The sequence below is a fragment of the Myotis davidii genome, unplaced genomic scaffold, assembly GCF_000327345.1.
Source record: "Myotis davidii unplaced genomic scaffold, ASM32734v1 scaffold448, whole genome shotgun sequence".
Lineage (NCBI taxonomy): Eukaryota > Metazoa > Chordata > Mammalia > Chiroptera > Vespertilionidae > Myotis > Myotis davidii.
Window position 1 is genome coordinate 442,272 of NW_006383009.1, and position 13,053 is coordinate 455,324.

Sequence of the window (13,053 nt, forward strand, 5' to 3'; positions counted from 1 at the left end):
TCCCTCCCATCTGCCTTCTGCTGCCCTGACGGCAGCCCCGGGCCCCCACATGACCACCTCCACGGTCTCTCCTTCACCCTGACCACTGCAGGAGGAGACTCGTCTCCCTCTGAGTGATGCTTAAAGGCAGGGAGAGGCAGCACAGCCAGCCCATCCCTGCCCACCTGAGGGGTGAGCAGCTATCGCGAGTTCCTGTGACTGGGTGGCCAGAGCAGTCACCCTCAGGCTGAGGCCGGAGGGGTGTGACTGCCCCTTCACCCCATGGGGAAGTCCCAGCTTCACGTCTCCTGCAAGCTCAGCACTGAGCGGGGCCCTGAGAGACCACGGGCCACGCTAAGCGCCTGGAGGCAGCTCTTGCCACACGAGAGATGGCGGGGAACCGTGGTGCCTCCTCTGTGGCCTGGAAGGCTGCCTCTGGTCGTGGAGGGGCAGGAGCACCCCCACCCCTGGACAAGCCAGAAACCGGGAGTCTGGCTCCGGGTTCCTTCCCTGGCCCTCTCCCCTTACCAGCTAGGAGTCCTCCCACCAGTATTCATCCTCCCTGTCCTGTTTCTTCACCTAGAGACGAGGATGGTAACAGTACCTCCCCAACTGGGAGGGTTAGACCTAAAGCACTGAACACCTCCCTGGCACTTTAGAACATGCAGCTGTGGAACTTTGGGAAAGTCACGTTCTTGTCTCCCACTGAAGGGGCGGTATTAGGTACTCTCCCAGGCCACTCGTAACTCCCTCCCATCTGTCCTCATTTCTGAAGTGATTCCCCCAAATGCAGAAAAATCGAAGGCGGGCACTGCACTGGACAAACTGCAGTTGCATAATCGGGTAGTCTCCCCCACCTCATGTCTGGCCAACCCCAGCCTTCTCTGCTGACACACGGGTTTGGCTAGTTACTCCACCTTCCACAGACGTTTTCTCCCAAGCTCAGGCTGGTGTGTGTCCGCAGAGAGTTCTGGAACTGTAACCCTGCAGCCCCTGGAGGGAGAGCTGGCTGCCACAACTAAAGAGGTAGATTTTAGCTTGAACCCATCCAGCCTTTAAAGGCATTCAACCACTCCCAGGCATGCCCGTTGGCAAGGGTCTCCCCTCCTGAGAACACCGCTGGCCCAGCCAGGTCTGTTACAGAAGGATCTCACCACGTTACTATTGCAGCCCACTTGTTCCAACTTGTCACTTCCCTGCTTACAATTTTCAAAGTGTTCCAAGAGCCGTAAGGTGAAGTTGAAACCATTTCTCCTGGCATTCAAGGTTCCCATCTCCCTTTACAGCAGCGATTCTCAACCTGTGGGTTGCGACCCCTTTGGCGGTCGAAGGACCCTTTCACAGGGGTCGCCTAAGACCATCCTGCATATCAGATATTTACATGATGATTCATAACAGTAGCAACATTACAGTTATGAGGTAGCAACGAAAACAATCTTATGGTTGGGTCACAACATGAGGAACTGTATTTAAAGGGCCAGAAGGTTGAGAACCACTGCTCTACAGCCCTACTCAGTATCCCCTTCAGCCACTGCCCTAAATTGAGCATTCCCCTTGCCCTCGCCCCCCGTCACTCGGCATTTCTCTCCTCCACCCGTCCAAGTCCTGCTCATCCTTTCACACGGACAGCCCCTGCTCTGCACTCACAGGGCGCCTGTGTGTTCCACATCAGCTCTTAAGCACTTTCGTCACGCCGCAGTATTTCATTCAGGCCGCTCAATTGCTGCCACTTGACTGTTATCTTCAGAGAAGCGAGAAAAATGCTAGATCTTTCTATATTCCCATTTTGCCGGAACCCAAGTATTTCCAGAGGAGTGAATTCCCCTTCTGTGAGTGTTCTCCCTGCCACGGCTACACCGGACACTAGGTGGCGCCCAGGTGGGTATCCCATTTCAGACCAGACCTCTTGAGCCACAGAAAGCCTTGATCTTTCCTGTGAATATAAAGGCAGCGATCCAGGTAAAAGTTGAGACAATTATAACAAGGTGTAAATTATATCAACAGGTGCCTGAGGAGGCAACACAGTCTCTGTCAAGATTCCTTCCCAAAGGAGCCAGATAGCACCCAGCACCCTCGGAAGCCCAGCTTTGATCTTTTCAGTGAAAATAAAGCTGAGGCTGCGCCCATCCCTCCGGCTGACTTGGGGGCAGGGTGAGTCTGAAGCACCCAGCAGCACCCGTGCGCCTTTCTGAAATGTCCTGTGGGATTAGAACAAGGCGGAGGGGGAGGGCAGTCAATCACGCCAAAAATCTGGCAGGGACCACTGTCTCCTGCCTCCAACATGCTGGCAGTGGCCATGCACTTTATATGTACTGCCAGGGGAAGGGGTGGCAGACCAACCCTGGCTTGGAGGTGAGGCCCTCGGTGGGTGGTGGTCCCTCAGGGTGGGGGCTCTGCTGGGCTGTCGCCTCCAGGCAAGGCTAGCCTGCAGCCTTGTCCCAAAGTTTCTGGTGATTATATTTCTCCAATGGCTGCAGACAGCCTTAGAGAATGCAGGAGGTACTTTGGATCGTGCCCCTCTCTGCCCATCCTCTGGGTAAGTCAGCAGGACTGGCAGCTTCCACAGCAAAGGGCACAGAGCACCAGCCCAGCCAGTGGTGGCAGAGCAGAGGACAGCAGAGATGGGCATGGCAGAATGGGCCTGGCACTGCCTCCTGTGCCTCTGCTGTCCACCCTCCAGCATCCCTTCCCCTCCCCAGGCTCCCAGGGAGAAACTCATTCCTGCAAACCACCAGGGACCATCTGGTAAAACAGGCATCTTTACAAAGGGGCCCAGGAAGAGCAGGACCCCCAGCTTCATCAGCTGGTAGGGCAAGGGGTGGAGGGAGGGGAAATCCTATCTAATAAAAGAGTAATATGCAAATTAACCATCACTCCACGACAAAGATGGCTGTGCCCATATGGCCGTGGTGGGACACTGGCGGCAACACCCCAGCAACGCGAGCCCAGCATCCGCACCCTGGCCACACTGAGGGAGGGGAGGGGCTTCTGGCCAGAGGCCTGGGTGCAGGATGCTGGGCTCGCCTCGCCCTGGTGACATGAGCCCAGCATCTGCACCCCGGCCACATGGAGGGAGGGGAGGGGCCTTGGGCCATAGGCCGGGGGCGAGGGATGCTGGCATCATTGCAGGCTGGGCTGAGGGACCCCCCCACACACACACACTGTGCAGGAATTTCATGCACCGGGCCTCTAGTATGTGAATAAAGCCTTTGCTCCCAGCAGTAAGGAGAAGCCAAGGAGGAGAGGACAGGAAGGAGGGGCAGCTCCTTTATTTTGTCCCCGTATATATATTTATTGAGCTCACATGTCAGGAACTTTGCACCATGAAACCCTCTAGCCTGTGACCCTCCCTTCTCCTAGATACTAATCTCCATGGCCCAGCCTGCCTAACCCCTGCTGCTCAATGGTGACAGATGCAATGTCCGCCTCAGAGATCGGTGCACAGGCTGCCCAGCAGGGGGAAGTGCGAGTATCTAGCAAAAGCCTGGGAAGGTAAGACAGGCCGCAGTCTCAGGCCTCACCCAGTGAGGGGGAAGGGGCCCATCACCCACCATCGCCCTTCCATGCCAACTTGTTACTGGCATGGCCCTGGCACGGAGGTGCCCACAGAGTCCGCAGGTGTGCTCAGGCCTGGGAGGTGAGGGCTTTAGGAGCTGAGTATCGCTGGCGGGCATGCTTCTCGCAGTACAGCTCATCCCCCACCCAAAAGTGCCCACGCATCTTCAGGTTCAGCCCGCAGTCCGCGCAGGTGTAGCAGCCAGGGTGGCGGTACCTCCCCTCCTGGATGCGCACGGCCTGGTTCCTGAGGGAGGGGGGTCGGAAAGCCATTCGTTAGCCTGAGGGGTGGAAAACCGGAGCTGGGCGTGATGCTCCCCACAGCCCAGAGGCAGGGCCTGGGAAGGTCCCCAAATCTGACTCTTCACCCCCCATGCCTGCCCTCAGGAATCTCACTTCACCAGCCTCCAGCCCCAGAACCCTAATAATAATAATAATAATAATAATAATAATAAAGTCATTCCTCCCCCACAAAAGGCAGGTAAACTCCATCCTGTATCTCCTGGGTTAACGGAGCAGTGGTTCTCAATGTGTGGTCCCAGGTGCCAGGACCACAGCATCGCATCGTCTGGGGACAAGCTGGCAAAGGCAGCTCTGGGGCCAGGGCCCTGCTGAGGAGGAAAGTAAGGTGCCGGCCCAGCAGTGTTGCCTCAAGCCCGGGGCCCTGGGCTGCTCTTCGACATGGGACACAGGCCTCTGTCAGTGCGACAGCGTGGGCTCTCCCATTCTGCAGATGGAACACTGAGGCCCAGGGAGCGGAAGGGATTCACCCAGAGTGAGTCACCGGCCCCTCCACACTGTGCCCGGAACAACTGTTTCCAGGGGAGCCTTTCAGCAATTTTCCAGAGAACGTGGCTGCACTGCGATGCCACCCACTGAGAACAATGAACCTGCCTCTGGAAACTTCATCCTGTTCCAACGAAGGTACAGGAGGGGTGAGAGCAAGGTTTCCCTGGAGGAGGCTCCTCGTCTAGAGGCAGATCTCCAGAGACTGGGAGATCATGCAGATAAACCAAAAGCAGTAGCATGCCTTCCTCCCTCCACCGGGAGGGGGACAGAAATCAGGGAGGAGGGGGAACTGCAGGACAAAGCCAGCCGGGCCCCCTGCGAAGGCTGACAGTGACCCACAGAATGTCTGACGGCTCCACTTGTCACTGTGCCCTCCAGGGCCCCTGACGGGTTGTTCTGTGCAGCCCCCTCTGGGAAGCACCCTGTGCCCTGCCCCCACCCTGCCTCCCAGGCGGCCAGACTCACGCAATGCTGGTGCTGCACTTCTCACACGTGTGGAGCTTGGGCGGGGTGGCCGGGGCCCGGGGGGTGGGCAAGGAGGACTGGGGGCTCAGGGAGCTGGGCAGGAAGGCAGGTGTGCCACCTGGGAGGAGGGAGGGCAGACAGACACATCAGAGCTGGCCCACCGCAGCGGCGGGCTGTTTACGCGCACTCCGCCTGCTCCAACAGGCCGCCAGGACTCACGTACAGGCGGGCCTCTGGGGTGGCACCAGGCGTGAGCGTGGGGAGTGGAGGAAGAAAGCGATCAGGCAAGATCCCTGGCTGAGGCTGGGCAAGTGCAGGAAGCACACGGGAGGCTGCCTGCCCAAGCCAAGGAGCAAGCTGGGAGTGCCTGCTCAGTGCCTGACCCAGCAGGCCGAGCAGACGGCGCCCTTCGTGCAGCCCGTCGTGATGATGTTAATGGGCAGTAATAATGGGCGATAACCTTTGTACAGTTTTCAAAGGGCTCTTACGTGCATTATTGCCTCTGAGCTTTGGACCACGCTCAGATGAAGCACAGATATTACGAGGCAGGGACGGTCCCCACTTGCAGCTGATGCCACCGAGACTCCAGTGTGATGTCACCGCCCATCTGCCTCTCCCTCCAGGGGCCCGCCAAGGCCTCAGGGTCACACTGGACAAACTGGCCCCACCCCAACCCCTGCCTCTGTGCACACCCCTAGGAACCAGACGTCAGAGTTGGAAACAGCCACCAGGTTTTAGTGATCCTGCCACTCACATACTTCTCCTGCCCTGCCCATCCTCGCGCTCCCTGATGCCACTGCCCAGGCCAGGCCTCCCCATCTCTCCCCTGAAGCAGGGCAGTGGTCCCTCCACAGGAACGCCTGCAGCTGCCTCTGGTTCCTGGGAGCCGGGCGGGCCTGGCAGCCCCAATAAACAGAGCTCCTCATGGACAGACATGGGCCCTGACCACCTTTCCTCTCCACACTCTGCACAGGGCCGGTCCACGGGGGGCACAGGAAACGTTTGGCAGGAGCCCGGATGGCCTGAACTGCTGCCTTTGGCATCGCAGGCGCCGCCTGCATTCATTATCTAACTGGCCCTCCTGGGTTAGGCCATTCCGAAGCCTGGCACTCGAGGCCTCACAGCCAGGACATCACTCCCAGGGCCACCTCCCTGCTGCCAGGCCGCTGTCCTCTGCTCCCAGCCAAGAGCTGTCGGCTGCCGGCCTCCACATTCCACAGCCGGCTGGCCACCATCTGAAGGCTGCTTGGTAAAGCCTTCATCTTTCTTCAAGGACCACATCAAATCCCTCTTCCTCCACGAAGCCCTCCCCGGAGACCCCACCACCCCCCTGTTGTTCCCTTGGCAGTTTCCTGACCCCAGCTGGACCCCTGAGGGTGCCCTGGCAACCCCCGACTGCAAGCTCCTTCAATGCAGGACCTGTGGTCTCAGTGCCCCTGGGTGCCTGCCCCCTGGTGAGCACTTAGGAATCACTAGGCCAATAAGCTGTCCACCCAGGGCCCAGGGGTGTCCTGGGGAACCTACTTCCCCTCCAGAACCACTGCCACCACCCTGCCCCGCCGCCACCCCGGGCCTCACCTCTCTCCTCGGCCTCCAGGGCTTCCTGCAAGAGTTTGAAGGAGCTGGACTGCCGGGGGGCCAGCCGCCCCTCACGATTCTCCTGCAGCATCTTGAAGACCTCCGAGTCCTCTCGCAGGAGGTGGCTTCCCCTCTCCGAGTCCATACTGTGGGGATGGGAGGCAGCCAGGAGTGAGGTCCAGTCCGGGTGTCAGGACGAGCTGCCCAGACTTAGAGAGGCAGGGACCCCTCCATCCCTTTCTAGGAAGCCAGTCCCTCCCAGTCCTCCGAGACCCCACCCTCCCTCCAAGGCTCGCTGGTACCTGAGTCTGGGGCTGGAGGGCTGGGGGCCTGGGGAAGGCGGCAGCACCAGCACTGCCGAGTCGCCAGCGAGGCCGAGGCCAGCCTGTGGGAAGGAGAGGCACCAGGGGAGGAGTCAGCGCTGGAGCCTTCGGCCAGCACACCCAGCGGCCGCCAAGGCCGGCTATTCCCAGGCCCAACACCAGAGGGCCCCCCTCCTGGTCCCCCTCCATGGGAACCCGACCAGGTCACTGGCGACTGTTCCTGTGTGCCCAGAGGGGAGGGAGGCAGCACCCAGCTATGGAGGTGTGAGGGCTCTGCAAGGGGACTGGGCGGGAGGGGCAGGATAAAGATAGGGGGTGACAACCAGCTAAATTCAGACAAAAAGCAAATTCCTCTGTTATCTCGGGCCATGTGTTTGGAAAGATGTTGCATGTTGGGGCCTGTCTGCTCTGACAGAACAAACGAAGAAGCCAGCCCTCTGCCCAGAGGAAAAGGCAACATAAAGGGGAGGAGGGAAGAGGCCGAGCCCCCTCTGGGAGTCGGGGCTGGAGCTGCTCAAAGGAACCACCGCGCTGGTTCCCTTCTAGGAGGGCCGGGTCTGGGCCCACCAGCCTCTCCAGGCCGCCCTGGGAGGTCTGGTCCTGCCCCGGGCAGCTTGGGGAGCCAGAGTGGTTCTGGGCCCACAGCCCAGCAACAGTGCCCTCTCCCTCCCCTGTGTGCACCGTCCATCTCGGGCTCTTACACCTGCTCTCCACGTGGGCATCTCCCTTCCACCTCTGTTGTTCCGCTCCCTCTCCGCCCGTCCCCATGGAAAGGAGAGCCTGAGGCCCCAGGCAGCCATGCTAGGGCAGTTTCCTAGAAAGCCAAATCCCCTCTGTTTTAAAATTCAAAGTCAGGAATGAATTATGGGGTTGAGTGAAAACCCTGCATGAGTTCCTAAGCTAAAGGGGGAACATCAGAGTCTTGAGAAGACAGCCCTAGACCCTCTCCCTGCCTCTCCCACCAGCCCGCATTCCTCTGCTCGCAGGCCTCTGCGGGCAAGCCTTCCACAGTGAGGCGACTCAGCTCACAAGGGCAGCAGCTGGGACCGGAGGTAGGGCTGGGAGCCCTGAGCCCAGAACCCGAGTGCCCAGCTGGTGCCAGGTGGTCGACAGAGGACGGTGAGAAATGTCCTCAGGAATGACGTCCAGCACCAGCTAGTGACTCAAGAACGATGTCCCATCTCACTGTCCCAGACAGGCTGGCACATGCCCTGGGGTGGGGGGAGGACGGGACACTGGGCAGTGGGAGGGAGGGCTGAAATCGGCCCCCGTTCCTTCAAAAGCCAAGCCCACGTGCCAGCCAGAGGGAGAGGTGCTGTTCTCACTTCACATCTGCTCACCAAGGCTTCTGCCTCCCGGAAGGGCAACCCCGTCTCCAGACGGGCACCGTAAGGGCTGGTGGCGTCCTGCGCTCGGCCCAGCGCGGCCTCGGCCTGCTCAGGAGCCAGCAGCCTCAGCAGACAGTCACCTCCACCCCTCCTCCCTCCAGACCAGCACACCAGGTGGAGAGGCACCCAACTCCCTCCCTCAGAGCCACCGCCTTCCTCTTCCCCCTTCCTGTCAGCTCAGAAAGGACACCTGTCTCCACAGAGGCGACCTGTCCCCTCCAAGTCCAGAACACCTGCTCATCTGCCATCAGGAGCTGTGTGCGGCCAACACCTCCCAAAACGTGTTCTGGGTAACACAGGAGACAAATACTGGTGAGTGAGTGGCAGGGCAGGAGGGCGGCCATCAGCTTAGGAGAGTAAATGTGCTTCTCTCTCCCCGGACTCGAGTGCTTTAAGGTGCTAAGGTGCACAGTGACACCACCAGAGAGCTAAGGGACTCTGTGACTCCCACACCACCCGATTTGTTTCACTTGTCGGCCAGAATGCACACTTAGTTGGGTTAGGAATTTCTGTTTTTCCGCCACTGCTTCCCCAGAGCCCAGAACCGTGCCTGACACCCTGCAGCTGCTCGCTAAGTATTTGCTGAAGGAATGACAGGGGCCTCAGGTCAGAGAGAGAGGAAGGGGCTCATCCAAGGTTACACAGTGGAGGTGGGACTAGCCGTCCTGCCACCTCTCCCTGCCACCCAGCCCAGGGCTCCTCCCTACATGACCGGGGCCACTGGGGAGGTCCTCAGATCTTCCCAAGCATCGGACCCCCGAGGGCTCCTTACAACAGATTGGTGCCCCACCCCTGCCTGTGTCTGACTCGGTGGGTCTAGGCTGGAGCCCGAGGATTCTCACTTCTAACACGTTCCAAGGAGCTGCCGCTGGTTGGAGAGCCACTCCCTGTACCACCCAGATGCCCCCTTTGCCAGGGCTGGGGGCACCACAGGAAGGAGTCCAGGATGGACCACCCTCTCCAGCCACGGCCTAGGACAGTGGTCGGCAAACTGCGGCTCGCAAGCCACATGCGGCTCTTTGGCCCCTTGAGTGTGGCTCTTCCACAAAATACCGACTCCTGCGCATCGGCCACAAAGTTACAATCGAACTGTACGTGCGCGCCCGCACGTGGTATTTTGTGGAAGAACCACACTCAAGGGGCCAAAGAGCCGCATGTGGCTCACGAGCCGCAGTTTGCTGACCATGGGCCTAGGATAAGCTTGTTCCACTGCTCATCTGCTTCTAACCTAAACCCCTACCGGGTCCGACCTCCTGACCCTCCAGCAAAACCCCTGACAAAGCCTTCTGAGGCCACCCCAGTCCACATGCATCTCCCCTCCAAGAAGGCCTTCTGCTTTTCTAATTAAGACCATACTGTTTAGTGCTTAATTGTTCCAAAGTTGTTTAGCATGTTTGTCTTATCTCCACAGCTACATTTAAAACTGTTTGAAGGGGATCTCATGGAACACATCGTTACCCCCACAGGCCTGGCGGGCCACTGGGCAGGCCCACAGCCAGTCGCCTGGGGCCATGATGCAGCCCCCGGAGGACCCCCTTCCTTCTCCAGAGCCCCCGGTCTTAGTACCCTCCCCTCGCCACCCCCAAGGCTCTGCTTTCTGGAATGCAGCTCAACCGGAGTTCGGATTCCAGCAGCTGGGCCTCATCCCCTTCACCCCAAAGGCTGGACATGCCCCCCCAACTCTGCCCCCGGCAGCTGTGGCCCAGAGCAGTTGGCTGCCTCACTCCCTCACCTCTGCACCCGGCCCTTAGAGAGGAGAAACACCACCAAGGGGGGTTGGGCTGTCACTAGTGGACAGTGGGACCTGGGGTGGGGGGCCCCCCAGGAAGGAAGGCGGGGTGGGGCAGACAGACAACGGGCCAAGTGCAACTTCAGGCAGAACCACAGTCCCACTGGTGGTTCCCTGGGCTGAGCCCGAGGAAAAGGAAGGGGATGGGGTGGTGGAGGGGGGCAGGCATGGGGCTGGAATGGGGAGGAATGTGTGCGAGGGATGCAGCCAGAGCCAAAGGGAACCATCCCAACAACAGCAGCAAAACTATGTCAGTCGCAGCCCAAGAGAAACACTCAAGAAGGGAGGAAGCCGGCAGGAGGCAGGGAGGCGGCAGCGAGTGGGAGTGAGGTGGTGGGAGGCCGACCCACCAGCAGATAGGATGACCTCCTGGCTCGAGAGAGGGGAGTGTCTGCTGCCAGAAGACAGGGGCCCGCTGCCCAGGTGGGATCAGCCACTTGCAGCCCCAGAGGCACCACTGACAACCAGCGGGCCTGGGAGGCTCTCCCCGCCCCCCAGCACCCTCACCTGGCGGCGTCCGGGGTGGCCTCCATAGGACAGGCGGTCAGCAGCAGTGAGTCCTGGGTTGTGTGCCAGGCTCTGGGAACTGAATGGGGGAAGTGCACAGTGTGTGTGCCAAGCCCTCCCCACTCCAGACTGCCCCAGGGAAACAGAGGGTGCCCCTGTGTCCCCTGAACACAGCTATTGAGACCGAGAGGCCTGGCCTGGGCCTGGCAGCAGGGATGCCCACCCCCTGCACTCACCTTCGGCTCATCACCGCCTCTCCAGCAAGGGCACGCGGGCTGGTGGGGGCCTGGGTGGAGAAGGGGCTGCATGGCTGGGGGCTGAGGGAGGCTGGGCTGGAACAGGAGGACCGGAGGGAGGACTGGCTGTCAGTGTGTGTCCTCACTGAGCCCTGTGGAGACAGGACCCTGAAGAGTGGTCTGCCCACCCCCGGGGCCCTGTCCCTCAGGCCTCCCCTCACTTCCAGTGCTGGGGCTCCAGGCTAAAGGCACCAGCCTACCTGGAAACGTGTGGCCAGCACTTCCACGGTGCTTTCCCCGTTGGTCTGTCCAGGAGAGGCGGCCCGGGACCTGAGGAGAGGACAGAGAAGGGGTGTCACAGGGGTCCTGGGACCCTGCTTAGCTGGTAGGGGCTGGGGATTTCAGCTGCCCCCACACCAGGTTCTCAAGACGAGTAAAATGTCCAAAGCATTCAGACAGTGGTTTGTCAACTTTCAACTTGTCCAAATTCAAAACCAATAACTATTGTCATCAGCCACTGTTATTTCTTAAAGGAGAGTTTAGCACCAAAAAGTATTCTTACCCTCTCTGAGCTTCCTTTTCATGTTACCTAATTGACAGGGCCGTTCTAGGACTCATCTCTCATTACTGTGGGGCTGGAGAGGGGCAGGGCCTGGGCTTCAAAAAGTAGAAAGGAATAATTTCAGCAAAAACTTCCATAAATTCAATTTTATTAAAAAAACTCCTCACACTACCAGTTTGCCCCTGTCTTTTTTTTTTTTCATTTTATCCAAACTTTGTCTCTGATCAGCATCAGTTTGGCAGATCAATTTGCGGGGAGACTGCTGATTTCATAAAATAACCCTACATCTTTGGCCAGCGAGAACCTGACACCCAGAGAGGGAGAGCTGCCCAAAGTCCTAACGCCCAATAAGTGGCTGGCCAGCTGCCCACTGTCCGCAACCAGAGGCGTGTCCCTCACCGCTCGGCCTCTGCGGATGCCTTTGAGAGAGTCAGTCCCGGTCCCTTCCACAGGCTCCTCCTCCGTAAAACAAGGGTGGAGCTGTCCCCCTTCCCGCCAGGCAGGCAGCTGCAGGACCTGGAGACCAGCTCCCCAGCCAATCACCAAGGCAGCCAGCCAGAGGGCTCCCCTTCCGCCCCCCTCCCAGGACTGCCCTCCAAAGCTCTTTCCTATAGAGCCAGCTGGAGCCTTAGAGACACCATTGAGGGCTGAGAGCTGGCCGAGGAAAAGCGCCTGCCGGGACCCATCTCCGCTGCACCATTCCTGATGAGGCCTCTTCTAGAGAGGTCAGCAGGACCCTCAGTCACCACACACACGGCAGCCGCAGCCTCAGCCTCTGGGCAGGGGGTGGGGGGTGCGGCTGTGAGATCAGAGTGAGGGAAGCTTGGGTTGAGGCTCTAGCCCAGAGCACTGCTTCCTGCCACAGGGCTCTGAGCACCTAAAAGGTCATGGAGGGTGGGGAGGGGGTGTTCAGGGAGGATTAAGAGGGGGCTGGGCAAAAAAAAAAAAAAGAGAGAAACAGGGAACCTTGACCTGCCCAACATGGAGCTGGAGGCCTGGGGGTGCTCACCTCCCTGAGGAAGTGATGGTGTCAGCAGCTCCCTGCCCCTCCCCCACCCCACTCTGCAGCCTCTTGTAGATTTTGGTTCCCTTCCCAGATGCCATGAGGTACTCCCCATCCTCCTCCTCTAGGTCCTACTCCTGCAACACTCCTGGGCCAGAGGAGCAAGAAGGAGTCACTGAAGGGGCTGGGGCTGCCCAGGGCATTGTGGGAGCCAGTTTCTACAGCCTGTGGGGGGGAGGGCCAGGAGAGGGCATAGAGTCAGGGCCCAGGGAGAGCCTAGCAGGGGCAGAGAGGAAGAACCCAACTCAGATTCAAGGCCCTCCCAAAGGGCTCTCCTGGCTAGGGGAATCTCCCAGGATTCCTTTCCTGTGACTCACCAAGATGCCCCACCCTGGGGAACCACCTGTCCCCTCCCCCGCCCCCATCCAGGGCTCCAGGCTGCAAATCCCACTAGCCAGAAATCAGCCTTCACCAGCAAGGCCTTGAGAACCAATGGAGGGAGGGACAGAAGGGCTCTGGGGAATGGGGGTTGGGGGGGAGTGAACCACCAAACTCCTCACCTCCCTCCCCTCAGCCCTACCTGAACAAAGGTCATGCCCTCTTGGAGGCAGAGGCCCTGGAGGCCCAGCCTAAGGCACACCTTTCCCTCTTCAACCCACTTCATGCCCACGCCCTGTAGCCCGCACACTTGGGAACCAGTCAAACCCGGGCATCCAGGTGGCTGATGCCAGCCTGCCCTACCTGTGGCTACATGCCCAGCCAGGCACAGGGACACCCCTCGGCCCACCCAGCTGCAGGCCTGCAGGCCAAGAGCCCGGGACCTTCTCAGGATGAGCTGAAAGGGCAGGTGGGGGAGGGCGGCCCAGCCGTGTGCTGGCC

At 59.7% G+C, this 13,053-nt stretch overlaps 1 protein-coding gene across 2 annotated transcripts in view; it reads right to left on the reverse strand.

Moving 5' to 3' along the window:
* Positions 1 to 3,246: 3,246 nt before the first annotated feature.
* Positions 3,247 to 13,053, reverse strand: part of PDLIM2 (PDZ and LIM domain 2 (mystique)) — a 10,908-nt gene continuing 1,101 nt past the window's right edge. Inside the window, exons 3-9 of one of the 2 annotated variants that reach the window (XM_006778288.2) lie at positions 10,870 to 10,966; positions 10,610 to 10,761; positions 10,374 to 10,452; positions 6,669 to 6,751; positions 6,367 to 6,512; positions 4,789 to 4,906; positions 3,247 to 3,781 (exon numbers count right to left, since the gene is read on the reverse strand). In XM_006778288.2, coding sequence (XP_006778351.1) covers positions 3,604 to 3,781; positions 4,789 to 4,906; positions 6,367 to 6,512; positions 6,669 to 6,751; positions 10,374 to 10,452; positions 10,610 to 10,761; positions 10,870 to 10,966 — 853 coding nt within the window. In that variant the 3' untranslated portion in view covers positions 3,247 to 3,603. The remainder of the gene's footprint in view (positions 3,782 to 4,788; positions 4,907 to 6,366; positions 6,513 to 6,668; positions 6,752 to 10,373; positions 10,453 to 10,609; positions 10,762 to 10,869; positions 10,967 to 13,053) is intronic. The other variant, XM_015557727.1, reaches the window with a different exon arrangement.